This window comes from Macrotis lagotis, chromosome 5, assembly GCF_037893015.1.
Source record: "Macrotis lagotis isolate mMagLag1 chromosome 5, bilby.v1.9.chrom.fasta, whole genome shotgun sequence".
Lineage (NCBI taxonomy): Eukaryota > Metazoa > Chordata > Mammalia > Peramelemorphia > Peramelidae > Macrotis > Macrotis lagotis.
The window spans coordinates 240,164,523-240,178,546 of NC_133662.1; the positions used below are offsets into that span (position 1 = coordinate 240,164,523).

The 14,024-nt window shown below is 42.6% G+C and overlaps 1 protein-coding gene across 8 annotated transcripts in view; it reads right to left on the minus strand.

Annotated features, from left to right (window-relative positions):
• Positions 1-14,024, minus strand: part of MYO18A (myosin XVIIIA) — a 154,594-nt gene that overhangs the window by 61,935 nt on the left and 78,635 nt on the right. For all 8 annotated transcript variants that reach the window (XM_074189103.1, XM_074189099.1, XM_074189100.1 and 5 more), the window contains 7 exons: positions 13,249-13,336; positions 4,636-4,742; positions 4,373-4,549; positions 3,051-3,264; positions 2,274-2,416; positions 952-1,052; positions 38-101 (listed from right to left, as the gene is read on the minus strand). In XM_074189103.1, coding sequence (XP_074045204.1) covers positions 38-101; positions 952-1,052; positions 2,274-2,416; positions 3,051-3,264; positions 4,373-4,549; positions 4,636-4,742; positions 13,249-13,336 — 894 coding nt within the window. The remainder of the gene's footprint in view (positions 1-37; positions 102-951; positions 1,053-2,273; positions 2,417-3,050; positions 3,265-4,372; positions 4,550-4,635; positions 4,743-13,248; positions 13,337-14,024) is intronic.

The following is a 14,024-nucleotide window of genomic DNA, read 5'->3' on the forward strand; positions in this document are numbered from 1 at the left end:
TTTCCATTTTGAGCTTAGCCACCTGAAGCCACCTCACCTTGGACAAAGGCACGATCCCAAACACATTGTTCTCTGCCAAGTGGTTGAAGTGTAGCTCTGTCCTGTGGGTGAAAACTTAGCATTAGCACCAGTCAGAGCAGACAGGTCAAGGTCTGCTCACTGCCAACGTCTAAGCAATTTCTAGACTTCTAAGTTCTGTCAGAGGGTACAGTGCCCCTACTTTCAGATCCCACCTCCTTCCTTCCCTGTCATCTGAAACAGTTGTTGCCAGGTCTGCCACCTTCATGAGGCCTTCAGCCCTAAGGATCATGGATCTAGGACTGGGGAGGACCATCTGTTCTGGATGTCTAGGGAGTGGTGCCCTGGGCTCCACAGTAGGGATCTCTGAGGGAATGACTGCCCTCTATGCCCTAGAATTCTCTCAGAAAGCAGGACCTGTGTGACTGGGATGGGGGGGGTAACTCCCAATGGGCTGTGACCTTGCTTCAAGATTCCCAGATGGTTCATAGACTGGAAGGTCATTGAATCCCCCACCTCTTTACAGATGATGAAACTAAGAAATTCAGTGAGTTGGCCAAGATCCTAGGCTCTTAAGAGTTGGAAAGGAGTGAGAACTGAGAAAGTGAGGCTTAGTGGGGTTAATGACTCCCCCAAAGTCACTCAGTACATGACCCTGATTCTCCCCCAATTTAGAGCCTTATTTCTTACCAAATTACTTTGCTTTTACTTATTTTTGCACATGTAGCTGGACTTATCCAATGTTTTACATCAGGAATTCCTTTCATATATGAGTTAGACTAGATCAGGTGTAAACACCCTGTGACCCTCAAGAGCCCATTCATGTGGCATTATTATACTTTAGTAACTGCCTCAAGAAAACTCAAGGGTCAAAATTCAAGGGCCCAATCCACTGGCAAGTGGATTTTTTCCCAACCACCCATCCTGTCTCACCTAAGGGTGCTATCTCCACAGGCCAATAAGTAGTAGAAGACATTAAAGGTGGCTTCATTGGATGGGCGACGGGCGACTCGGAGCTTCTCAAGTAGCATAGTCTGTAGGAAAATGTAGGCTAAGGATGTGAGTCAAAGCCAATAAGGGTTCCCCACCTCCCCAAGTTCTTCACCAGCAAAGACTGTTACCATTGTCTGTCTGTACCTGAGGGACAGGATGACCTATCTTACTTTCAAGAGACATGCTAACTCTTTTTTTTTTGTTTTGCTTTGTTGTTTTTTTTTAAGGTTTTTTGCAAGGCAATGGAGTTAAGTGGCTTGCCCAAGGCCACACAGCTAGGTAATTATTAAGTGTCTGAGACCGGATTTGAACCCAGGTACTCCTGACTCCAGGGCCGGTGCTTTATCCACTGCACTACCTAGCTGCCCCAGAGACATGCTAACTCTTAACATCAGGGGCAACAGCTAGCAATTAAATATCATTTTCAGGTTTGCAAAGTGCCTTACAAATTTTATTTATTTTAGTCAGTACAACAACCTTGGGGGAGGGTGGAGGTATTATTACCTCCATTTTACAGATGAGGTAACTGAAGGAGGTTGGGATGAAGTGATTTTTGCCCAGGGTCACACAACCAATAAGTTTCAGAGACAGGATTTGAACTCAGATTTTCTTGACTCCAGATTCAGAACTCTATCTACCATGCTACCTAGCTGTCCCAAGTCCTGTTCTGGGTCCCAAAACAGAAGAGATGGTTAGTCACATAGGTCTCAAAGCTGAGTCCCTACAGCACCTCCCTAGCCCATTGACTACCACCCTTCTTCTGAAGCCATTTGGCAGGGGAGGGATGCTGTCTATGATAAAACAGAACATGTTAACTCTACTCTCCACTGGATGTAAGTGATACCAAGATCAGTCAATCACTGGTATAAGTTGAGGATAGGAATGAGGGAATATAGGGCAGGAGGGGATAGGATGAAACCTTATGCATCTCTAGGTCCCTCAAGCATTGTGAGGATGAAGGGAGTGGAAGTAAGAGGGAGCTAAAAGTCTTTAAGGAAATTAATTTCTATCTTTTTCCAAGGGCCTGGGTCCCAGATCTTATATCCCATACAGTCTCAATGGAGCAGTCCCTAAAGGAAGTGAGGCACTATTAAATGGGATAGGTGCTTATGGGATGAGGACCTCCATGATGGAGGACCCCAAGAAATGGGCCCAGTGAAATAAAAGCTGTATCATAGCCAAAATCCTCTTAGTCCAACCAAGTCAGATTAAGCCTTCCTTTCTCCAAAATTTCAGACGTGGAGGAAAGAGTCTCCCCTCACCTGAACAGAGGCTGAGGCCACCTGGCCAGCTTGGTCAAAATCCAATGAGATGATCTGAGAGAAGCGGGTAGCATTGCCATTCATGATGGTGGGGCTGTTCCCAAAGGCTTCCAGGACAGTGTATAGAGCCTGCCATTTCTCCACTGGGAAGGGCAAATCAGAGAAACATCAGGGGATATATATATATATATATAGGCAATGACACTGAGGGCATGTGGTGATCCAGGTAGACATTCAAGACCTAGCAGTGTCTCAGAGGAGCCAAGCTGGCCCTCTGACTCCAACTTGCTTCCCAAGAATCCACCAACCTCATAGGGTTGACTGGGGAAAATCCAGACATGGCAAGGAGACTATCTTGTAGCCAGTCAGTTGAGGATTATAGGATTAAAACTCTATAGCTGGAAGGGATCTTAGAGATCATCGAATCCAATTCCATTTTGCAGATGAGGAAAATTGGGTTCAGGGAAAGTAAATAATTTGACCAAGGTCATTCCAGTTCCTGAGGCAGGACTCAGACTCAAGTCTTCCCCCCCACTCCTCCCCCCACCCACCAAGCCCAGGACTCCACTCATGATCTTCATATTGTTGGGATGAGGGCCCTCATATTGATGGGATCCCTAGGAGATGGCTCATTTGATCATTTCAGAAACAATGGCTTATCGTGCCAGACGGCACCAAAGTGGAATCATCAAGTGATGACAGAAAAGCTTGGCGCCTTCTCCCCATATCAACCTTATGACCCCAGGCCATGAGTTTAGGGCCAGCACTCCATCTTACCAGAGAACACCTTGTTCCCACTGGTGCCAGCAATGGTGGCCAGGTATTGTACCAGGTGCTGGCAGCTAGCAGTCTTGCCACTGCCACTAGCACCCAATAAGACAATAGACTGGTCTTGGCGGTTCATCAGCATGGTTCGATAGGCAGTCTGTGCCACGGTGTAGATGTGGGGTGCCATCTCTTCCCGCCGGCATCCTTTAAACATGTGCATCACCTTGGTGAAGAGGGGAGAGGGGAAGCGCATCAGACCTTGAGTCTCTGGGAACACTGACAACTATATAGGCCAAAGGCTCAGGATCAGAGCTCTCAGACTGGAAGGAGAATATCCAAATCATAGAATCAGAGATTAAAAGCTGGAAGAAATTGTGAAGGCCATTTAGTCCAAGCCCCACATTTTAGAGGTGAAGTAATAGAGGCCCAGGGAGATTGTGACTTATCCAAGATCACCAAGGTAGGAAGCATCAGAAACAGGATTTCAATCTAGGTCTTTTGCCCACTATGCTTCCTATGCTGGTTATCAACCTCCTTACCTACCCCTTCTTCACCTACCAATGGTGCTCTGGAGTTCACCCTTGGATCCCCAGCTTTGATGGGCAAGCATTCTCTTTGTCTAGGCAAAGAACAGGCTTCCATGCCACTCTTGCACCATCTCATCACCATGCTGTCTATACTGGTCATCATCCTCATCTCTTTCCCCACCTATATCTGGACCTTATTTGAACCTTGGATCATATTCCTGGATTCTCGGCATCTGATAAGTGAGTTTTTAACTTTACCTCATCTAAAACCAAACAATCATAAGTACCACTTCCTAGTCATCCTCTTAACATGTTCCATCCTCATCTCTGCTTTCTATCCACCCTCTCCAGTTCCTCTGTAATTAGAATATAAGCTCTTTGAGGGCAGGGAATGTCTTGCTTGTTTGGATTTTTATTTTTATTTATTAGCACAGTGTTTGAGACATAGTGTGTGTATCTCTCTCTCTCTCTCTCTCTCTCTCTCCCCTCCCCTCCCCTCCCTTCTCCTCCCCTCTCTCTCTCTCTCTCTCTCTCCTTTCCCCTTCCCTTCCTCTTCCTGTGCCTGAGCCTAGACAATGAATGGAAATATAGCTTGTAGACACGCATAAGACCTCATTCTGGGGTTAGATATTTAAAAAAAAAAACCAAACCCTTTGGTCATCTCTACTCTTTTGGACAGGAAGCCAGATGAGCAGATTGGAGGAGTCAGGCAAGATGATGGAGATGTGAATGGAGTTATGAATGGAGAAAACAGAGAAATTGAAAAACAGAGTGGGATTGCTGGGGAAAACATCTATCCCATACCTTCTCAGAGTACATAGCAGGGGCCCCTCGGGGGCTGAGTATGAGCAAACTTGGACCAGCATATGTGTGCAGCAGGCTGGCCCCATAGCGCTGGCGGAGGGTGTGCAAGACACTTGACTCATTGAGGTACACCAGGGAGGCCAGGTCTTCCAGTCGTTCACAGGATGGGGCATTGGCCTAGAGGAAAGGGAGAAGTGTGTGGCTTTCACACCTACCTCCACCGAAAGCTCGGCAGACCCCATCTCCAGTCACCTGTCCTCTACCTTCTCCACATCGTCCTCATCCACATCCAGTATGGTCCCATCATGATCCAGTTTCACTCGGACCTTCCCCTCGGGTAGACTTAACTCCTCTGACTTCAGTTGGCTGGCTACACAGGAAGAAGAACAAGCAATTAGTTAAGGGCAAGAATTATACTAATCTGTGGAGAAAGGCAAAGACAAGTTCCCCACTCTCAAGGAGCTCACGTTCCAAAAGGGAAACATGCAAATAACAGCACAGACAAGATAACATTAGGATAGAAGAAAGGGAATCTCAGAAAGAAAGGAGCATCAACTGGGGAAGGGCTGAACAAGTTGTGGTATAGAATTGTGATAGAAGGAGGTAGCTAGGTGATGCAGCAAACAGAGCACCAGCCCTGGAGTCAGGAGGACCTGAGTTCAAATCCAATCTCAAACACTTACAACTTATTTAGCTGTAAGGGCCAGTGTTCTATCCCTGTTTTGTTTTGTTTTGTTTTACAAGGCAATGGGGTTAGGTGACTTGCCCAAGGCCACACAGCTAGGTAATCGTTAAGTGTCTGAGGCCAGATTTGAATTCAGGTACTCCTGACTCCAGGGCCAGTACTCTATCCACTGCACCATCTAGCTGTCCTTGACCTAAATCTTGAAGGAAACCAGGGAGGCTAGAAGTTGGAGGTAAAGACCAAGAGCATTTGAGGCATGGGAGATGGAGTGCCATGTGTGAGGGCCTGCAGGATTGGCTCACAGAGTGAATGGAGGAGGAACACCAAAGGTGCTGGAGGCAGGACTCTTAAGACAAGCAAAAGAAATGAGGTGACCAAACCCTCAAAAACAAAAATGGGACATTTTTACTAGGAAAAAAACAATTAAGAAAATGAGTAACTACAGATCCATAGACTATTCAGTTTAAAAAAAAAGGATTATAAATTTAATAGTATACATCAGTACAACTAATTAAAATGGCTTTGTGATCATTCACATTTAAATTAATTAATTTCAATGCCTAAAATAGCGTAAGCCCTTTTCAGGGACTTCCTCCAAGGACTCATCAGGATTCTGTGTGCCCATTCATTCTCATTGGCTTTCCTTCCTCTAAGGTGCCAGTGAGTGCTTTGTTCGCACATTTCGGCTGTCTTAGTTTGCTGTTATTTCATTAAGGTCCTTCTGGATTTCTTTATATTCCTCAAACTTGTCGGTCTTAATTGCATTATAGTATTCCGTTACATTAATACACTGCGGGTTAAGTCATGCAGTTCTTCTGTTGTTGGGTGCTTGCTTTACCGTAGCTTCAGAATTTGTAATGGGAAACACACACACACACACACACACACACACACACCTTCCTCCTTCTCTTTTCAAATCTCCATCAAGGATATTCTTGGTATATGAGTGTATATGTGTAATATCCTTGATGGAGATTTGAAAAGAGAGGAAGCGGTGTGAGTTTGTGTGTTTGTGTGTGTGTGTGTGTGTGTATGTGTGTGTGTGTATGATATCCTTGAAAAAGAATGGAGATGGAACAGCTAAGTTTTCACTAACAGTTTTCTTTATCATTATGAACTTGACAAACATCAATCAATATGAATGTAAGGTCATAGATCTAGAAGGGGAAACAACCAAGAGACCATGGAAGGATTATGTAAGGCCAATAAATCCCTTTTACTCAGAGTGAAAAGCTGGAAGTGCCCCAGCCAATTCCAATCTTGATTGATAGTGAAGCTTTCACTGATTCTTTTTCTAACTAAAAGATTTGACCCTCCCTTCCACCTTGGTGCCAGACTTGGTTTGGATGCCTCATTGGCTTTATCCCTACAGTAGTACAGTGGATAAAGCACTGGGCTTAGACTCAGGAAGATCTGAGTTCAAATTGAACCTCAGACATTTATTAGTTATGTGACCCTGGATAAGTCACTTAAGCTCATTTTTCTCAGTTTCCTCATCTATAAAATGAGTTGGGGAAGGAAATGATAAACTACTCCCGTATCTTGCTTAGAAAACCCCAAATGGGGTCACAAAGAGTCAGACAGAACTGAAAATGACTGAATAACAGCAAGGGTCAAAGCTTCTGAACTCAAAGAATCCACCATCTCCTCTCTCCCAGATAACAGAAACTATACTCATTTACCTCCATGCCTGCCTTCCCCTTATTTTTTACAGCTAAGGAAGGAACATGAGACCCAAGAAGAATCGAAAGGCTCCTAATTTAGAACTGGAAGGAACCATACAAACCATCTACTTCAACTCCCTCATTTGACACTTGAGAAACTGGGACTCAGGGATGTTAAGTGATTTTGCCAAAGGTCAAACACAGATGCTAAACAACAATGATGAAATCTGAATGAATCCTCTGACTCCCAAACCAGTTTTCTTTCCTCTGTGCTATACAAAGGAGATCAGAAAAGAATAGTACAGGAACCTGCAAAGTACAGCTTGTTGTAGTTGATTATTAAAAAGATTTATCATGGGAGTTTCAACATTGCCCTACTTATCTCTGTCCCATCTAACATCCTTCTGTTCTCATGTGTTTATTTTTTTTTAATGATGACCACTTTTTTCTTTTTCTTTTTGTGCATCATAATCTCTACTCCCTCTCCTAAACTAGTCTCCCAAATCTCCACCAGAAAATTTTAAAAAAGCCTCTGCTTGCAGCAGCCAGGTAGTCAAATAAAACTCAACATTGGCCATGTCTGAAAAAGGAGGTTTCAACAATCATTATTCCACAGGAGAACATATCTTGATAGTCACAGAATTTAAAAAGGTGCAGAACATATCAGCTCCCACTGTGTCAACTGCCAATTGACTAGAAAGAAGTATTTGACTTGGTGGCATTTGAATGCCATCTTAGGGGAATATCCTTCTAGAAGGCAATTCCTATGCAAATATCAAGATCAAACAAAGTTACTTTAAAGATACTGAAAATGAAATTGCTAGATTTGATAGCTCTAGAGAGATATAGGCCCTGCCAAAGGGTACCTAACAGAGATCAAATAGAAGAGGGGTTTCCTGGGGCAGCTGGGGGCACAGTGGATACAGCACCGGCTCTGGAGTCAGGAGGACCAGAGTTCAAATCCTGTCCCAGAAACTTAATCATTTGCCTAGCTGTGTGACCTTGCACCCCATTGCCTAAAATAAATTTAAAAAAAAAGAAGAGAGGTTTTTTAAAACTGAAAAGGTTCTTCAGATGCTTCCTTCAAATATGCCAAGGGTTTAGTGCTGACTGAACCAAGGCCTTGTTCGCTATGGCATCTCCTGGAGGAGAGTTATGGCCACTAAAAGTTTGACCTAACCATCCACATGGGAGAAACCCAGTGGATGAAAAATATTTTATGTTTGGGGGGAGGGGAAAATATAAAAATAAAAAAAAAAATTTTACATCCCAGAAATTCAGAAGGATACCTAGAGAGGAATTTTATTCCTAGGGATTGGATGATTTCAGTGCCATAAGAAACTTCACAATGTAGATTAGTACTTTCTCTATAACTTATATTGCTGTGTTGCTTCAGTCATGTCTGATTCTTCATGATCTCATATGGGGTTTTCTTAGCAAAGCTAAGGTTTGTCATTTCCTTCTCCAGCTCATTTTACAGAAGAAGAAACTGAAGCAAACAGGGTTAAGTGACTTGCCTAGGATTAAATGGTTACTAAGTGTCTGAGGTCAAATTTGAACTCATGAAGATGAGCTTTCCTAATTCTAAGCCCACTGCTCTCTCCACTGTGCCAATTAGCAACCACCTAACTGATCTCAATTTATAGCCTTAGAGAATTGTCTGAGGCCCTGAGGTCATATGAATTACCTAAGATCCTGGAGCCAGTTTGGGTCAAAGAAAAAAACAGCCCAGGTCTTTCTGGATCTGGGACCAGCTCTCTGCCTACTACATACATCTTGCTGCCTTTCATTGTTACTAACTTGTGAGATCTAATAAAAACTTCTAAAAAATCTGTATATTACCAAAGCTTACAATTTCATATACAATGCATTTTCTTCTTTGTATAGATATTCATTTGTGTTGATATTTATTAAAATCACACTAAAAAAAGAGACAATAAGCTATTGGTTAGACTTAGGGGGTTTGTAATTTTTTGTGTGTCTTGGACCCCTGTGGGGCTCCTGGGGAAGGCTATGGCTCCCTTCTCAGCAGAATATCTTTAAAAGCATATAACAAAGCACATAGAATTATAAAAGAAACCAATTATATTGAAATTCCATTATCAAAATACTTAAAAAGAAGAATTCAGTTGGGATTCATCCAAAGGACAACAGAGAAACATGTAATGGAGCACTGTTATCAATGAAAAACTGAAGATCATAAGAGAGATCACTCAATCCATTCATTCACAAGCATCAATTATGTGTTCTGCTTTGGACATCTTCATCTTGGACATGTGGAGTTGCAATGCTTGGTTGAGAAAACCAAGCCTGGAGCTTAAGGGAAGCCCTAAGGCTAGACATAGATCTGAGAGTCATGAAGTCAGTCGCCTGGATGGCTCACCAAAGAAGAGGGTGCTGATAAGCGACAGAAAGAGAGAACCTGGAAAAACTCTGCATTAAAGATGAGAAGGAAAGAAGGGACACTGGGAAACAAGAAAGGGAAAATGTCAGCAAGACTTGAGCACCAAGAGAATGTATTATCATGGAAGCCAAGGGTTGATAGAAAAGATATCAAAGAAGTTAAATGTTGAACAGAAACCACAGAGGATGCATGATGAGAAAAGGGATCTTGATTTGGCAAATAGAAAGTGACTGGTGCCCTAGGAGCAAGTAAATAATGATGAGAGAAACCTGATGGCAGCAGACAAGGAGATGGAGGTAGTCAGGATAGACTCTGCATTCAAGAAACTTAGGCAGTGAAGGAGGAAAAGGACAAATGAAGTGGTACCTTGATAGGACAGCAGGATGAAGCAAAGGTTTTCTTTAGGACAAAGAGACCTAACCCAAAGACATGGAGAAAGAGACTAAAGCCACATGAAAGAGAAGGGCATGACTTCCCTTCATGCATTCTACAATCCCATTTCCCATCTTCATGATTTTGCTTGGGTTGTCCCCTTTGCATGCTTTCTCTTTGCTCCTCACCCCCAATATTTAGAATCCCTAATATTCTTCAAAACTCATCTCAAATACACTTCCTACATGAAGCCTTCCCTGGTTCCCTCCAGTTATACATGCTCATGGTATTTTCCCCAATAGTTTACAAGTGCTTTGAGAAAAGGGACAGTTTCATTTTTGCCTTTGAATCTCTAGCATCTAGTCCAGTGTCTGCTGCATAAAAGCCAAGTAGTTCAACCATCTCATTTTACAGATGAGGAAACCGAGTCCATAAAAGACAAAATGACTTTGGCAGACTAACGGAGAGACAGATAGGAGTAAGGGTAAAATAAATGGAGGGGTCAGTCTTATTCAGAAGTAAGTCATAAGGAAGGAAGGAAAGAAGAAAAGAAGTGGGAAAGAGAGGGAGGGAGGGAAGGAGGGAAAAGGGAAGAAGGGAAGGAGAGAGAATGGAAGAAGGAAGGGAGGGAGGGAAGAAGCTCTTGACATATATTCTGTCATTTGATCTTTAACAACCGTGGAGTAGATAAGGGAGAGGGAGGTGTCTGCTGAGACTCTTCAGGCTATGATTCCTGACTCCACAGCCTTATGAGGAAAACCATCCTGAAGCCTCAATTCCTCATTCCTGCCCCCAACCCTGGGATACAAGGATGCATGTCATGATCCTGGTTAAGACATGTCACAAGCAAAGGAGATGATAGAAGGGAGATGAGAGAAACAAGACAGTGTGCTCTCCACTAAACTTCTGGGAGTTAAGTGAAAACTCAATCTGTATGCATAGGCTCAAAGGAGTACCTCCCCAGACTTGGAAGGACCTTAAATATCATCCAACTCCCTCATTTTCTGGCAAATTTTTGTCAAATAGTGAGTTCTTATTCCAGAAACCAGTGTCTTTGGGTTAATCAAACAGTAGATTACTATTGTCATTTACTACTCTTTCTTTTGTACCTCATTTAATCCACTCATTGACTTTTCTATTGCTTAGCCAGTACCAGATATTTTGACATTTATAATAGTTTTAGATCTCATGCAGCTAGTCACCTTTCTTTGCATTTTTTCCATTAATTCCCTTGACATTCTTGACCTTCTGTTGCTCCAAATGCATTTTGTTACTATTTTTCTAGCTTTTTTTTTGATAGTTTGATTGGTACAGTATTGAATAAAGTAATTTAAAATGGGTAGAATTGACATTTTTATCATATTAGCTCAGCCTAACCATGAGCAAGTGACATTTTTCCAGTTGTTTAGATCTGAGTTTATTTGTATGAAAAGCATTTTGTAATTGTGTCCATATCATTTCTTGGTTTATCTTGGGAGGTAGATTCCTAAATTTTTTATATTTTTTATATTTTACAGTTTCTTTTTTCTTTCTTTTTTCTTTTTCTTTTTTTTGCAAGGCAATGGGATTAAGTGGCTTGCCCAAGGCCACACAGTTAGGTAATTATTAAGTGTCTGAGGCCAGATTTGAACTCAGGTACTCCTGACTCCAGGGCCAGTGCGCTGTTCACTGTGCAACCTAGCTGCCCCTTGTATACAATTTCTTTAAATGGAATTTCTCTATTTCTTGCTCTTGGGCTTTATTGGTCGTATATAAAAATGCTATGATTTATGTGGATTCATTTTATATCCTACTTTGCTAAGGTTGTTAATCATTTCAAGTAGCTATTTGGTTGACTTTCTAGGATTCTCTAAGTACATACCATCATCTCATCTACAAAGAGCAAGAGTTTTGTTTCTTCATTACCTATTCTAAATTCCTTCAATTTCTTTTTCTTTTCTTACCGTGAAAGCAAAAATTTCTAATGCAATACTGCATAATAGAGGTGATATTGGGAATCCTTTTTTCACCTCTTATCTTATTGGAAATGCTGTTAGTTTACCCCCATTCATATATGATGCTTGCTGATGATTATTTATAGATACTGCTTATCTATTTTAAGGAGAACTCCATTTGCCCTTTAGTGTTTTTAATAGGAATGGGTGCTGTATTTTGTCAAAGACTTTTTCAGCATTTATTGATCACCAAACGATTTCTATTAATTTTGTTATTGATACGGTCAATTATTTGTTTTCCTGATATTGACCCATCCCTGCCTCCTTAGTATAACCCTTACTTATTCATGGTGTATTATCCTAGTGATAATTTGTTGTGATCTCTTTGCTAAAAAATGTTTTTTAATTCTTACATCAAGATTCATTAGACACATTAGTCTATAATTTTCTTTCTATTTTAAAAAAAATTTATTTAAGGCAATGAGGATAAGGGACTTGCCCAAGATCACACAGCTGGGGAATTATTAAATGTCTGAGGCCGGATTTGAACTCAGGTCCTCCTGACTCTAGGGCCAGTGCTCTATCCACTGCCTCCTAGCTGTCCCTAATTTTCTTTATCTGTTTTGGTTCTTCCTGGTTTCTGACTCCCTCTTTTTAAAGAGAAAAGAAACTGAGGCCTTGAAAGATTATGTTGCATCTCCAGAAAAACACTAGAACACACTGTCCCACTTTACAGTTGAGGAAACTGGGGCAACCAGAGGTTGGGTATCCAGGATCACCCAACTAGTAAGCATCTAGTAAGTAAGGCTAGATTTGAACTCAGGTCTTCCTGACTCCAGGCTAGGCATTCTGTTTACTGGGCTGCCCTGCCTCTAGTCAGGCTGCTGAAAAGGTAGACTATAAGGTGAAAAAAAAAAAACTAGGAAAGAACCTTGGCTAGTTTTGAAAAAAGAAAGGGCTCCCTGAACCTTCCTCTCATTTTGGGCATCAAGGCATGACAAGTCTTCGGTTTTTACTTTGCCTTTGAAGTGAGATAGAGGGGAACTGAATGAACTCCCCCTTCTGATAGCCTTAATTTTGTTAAGAAAGTGGAGGGGGGCGCAGCTAGGTTGCAGAGTGACTAGAGCACTGAGCCTGGAGGCAGAAGGACCTGAGTTCAAATCCAGCCTGAGACATTTAATACTTGCTTAGTTTTGTGACCTTGGGCAAGTCACTTAACCCCAATGCTTTGCAAAAACCAAAAAGGAGGGGTGGCTAGGTGGTGCGGTGGATAAAGCACGGGCCCTGGAGTCAGGAGTACCTGGGTTCAAATCTGGTCTCAGACACTTAATAATTACCTAGCTGTGTGGCCTTGGGCAAGCCACTTAATCCCATTTGCCTTGCAAAAACAAGCAAAAAACAAAAAAAGTGGGGAGAGAGGATATCTCTGAAGATTGGAACATTGGAGAGAAAGGAGGAAACTGGGAAAAAGCATGGGATGAGGAGTCAGAAAGTGATACACATACATACACACACACACACACACACACACACACACACACACATGCACAAGGCTGCCAGGTGGAATTAAGAGTTTACCTGGGAGCACAGGCTGCCAAGTGGTATTGCCAGCCTAGCTTAGTGCACATAGCATAAATCAAGAATGGGAAAAAACAAAAAAACAAAACAAAACAAAAACTAAGAGTTGTGAGACTTTATTAACATTGGGTAGGAATAGGATTGGGAGATTAAGAAAGGATTAGTAGGAAGACAGAAAGAGCAGGTGAGCTAAGGCTCAGTCTGATTCTGAAGCCCAATCTCTCTTTTCTCAGACTCACCAAGAGAGAAGCCATCTTGATGGACCAGCCAAACCTTCTCTGTCTCATGCCAGGCTTCCTCAGCAGCAATCTGCTCCTCTGTCTTGGCCTGTTAGGGGGAGGGAGAGTGCAGAGTCAGATCTAGGTTCTTGGGAGGGAGGGGGATGAAAGAACACAGGAGGAGGAACAAGACAAAGAAGGAGGGCACATAGTGGGGGAGGGCAAAGAGGAAGAGAGAGCAGGTCCTGGTGAAGCCAACAAAAGAAAACAGAACTGGGAACATCTGGAGAGTAGACTAGAGAAGGGAGAACAAGAAGGGGTCAGAGATGACCAAACTAGCTCCAGAATCTTAAAAAAAAAAAAAAAAGGTTGGGAGGGTGGGGAAGAGGAGAGATTCCATGCAAGGTGATGACTATGGAAAATCCAAACTGTCCTTCTACCTCCATTTCCTTCTCCCTATGCAGTCTGGTGGGTCATTGGCCCCCAGACTTCTGTTCCAATGAAAAAGATGGAAAGTGAATCCCCACCCCTCGATCCACAGTAACTAAGCAGGGAGCACATCCATGCCCAGTCCTCCATCAGTTCTCTCCTAAATTGTGTCCAGGAGAAACGTGCATTCTCAGGTATCACCCTAGAAAATGTAGGCACAGCTACCCCTTGGTCTTGACCCCTTTATTCCCAGCCCTCTGGAGCTCTAATGCCTGGAGGAAAGAGTCCATGTGTATGTGCCAAGCTGCCCACAGGACTTCCCAGTCACAGATGGGACCTTCTCCCACCAAGATGCCAAGGGGCACAAA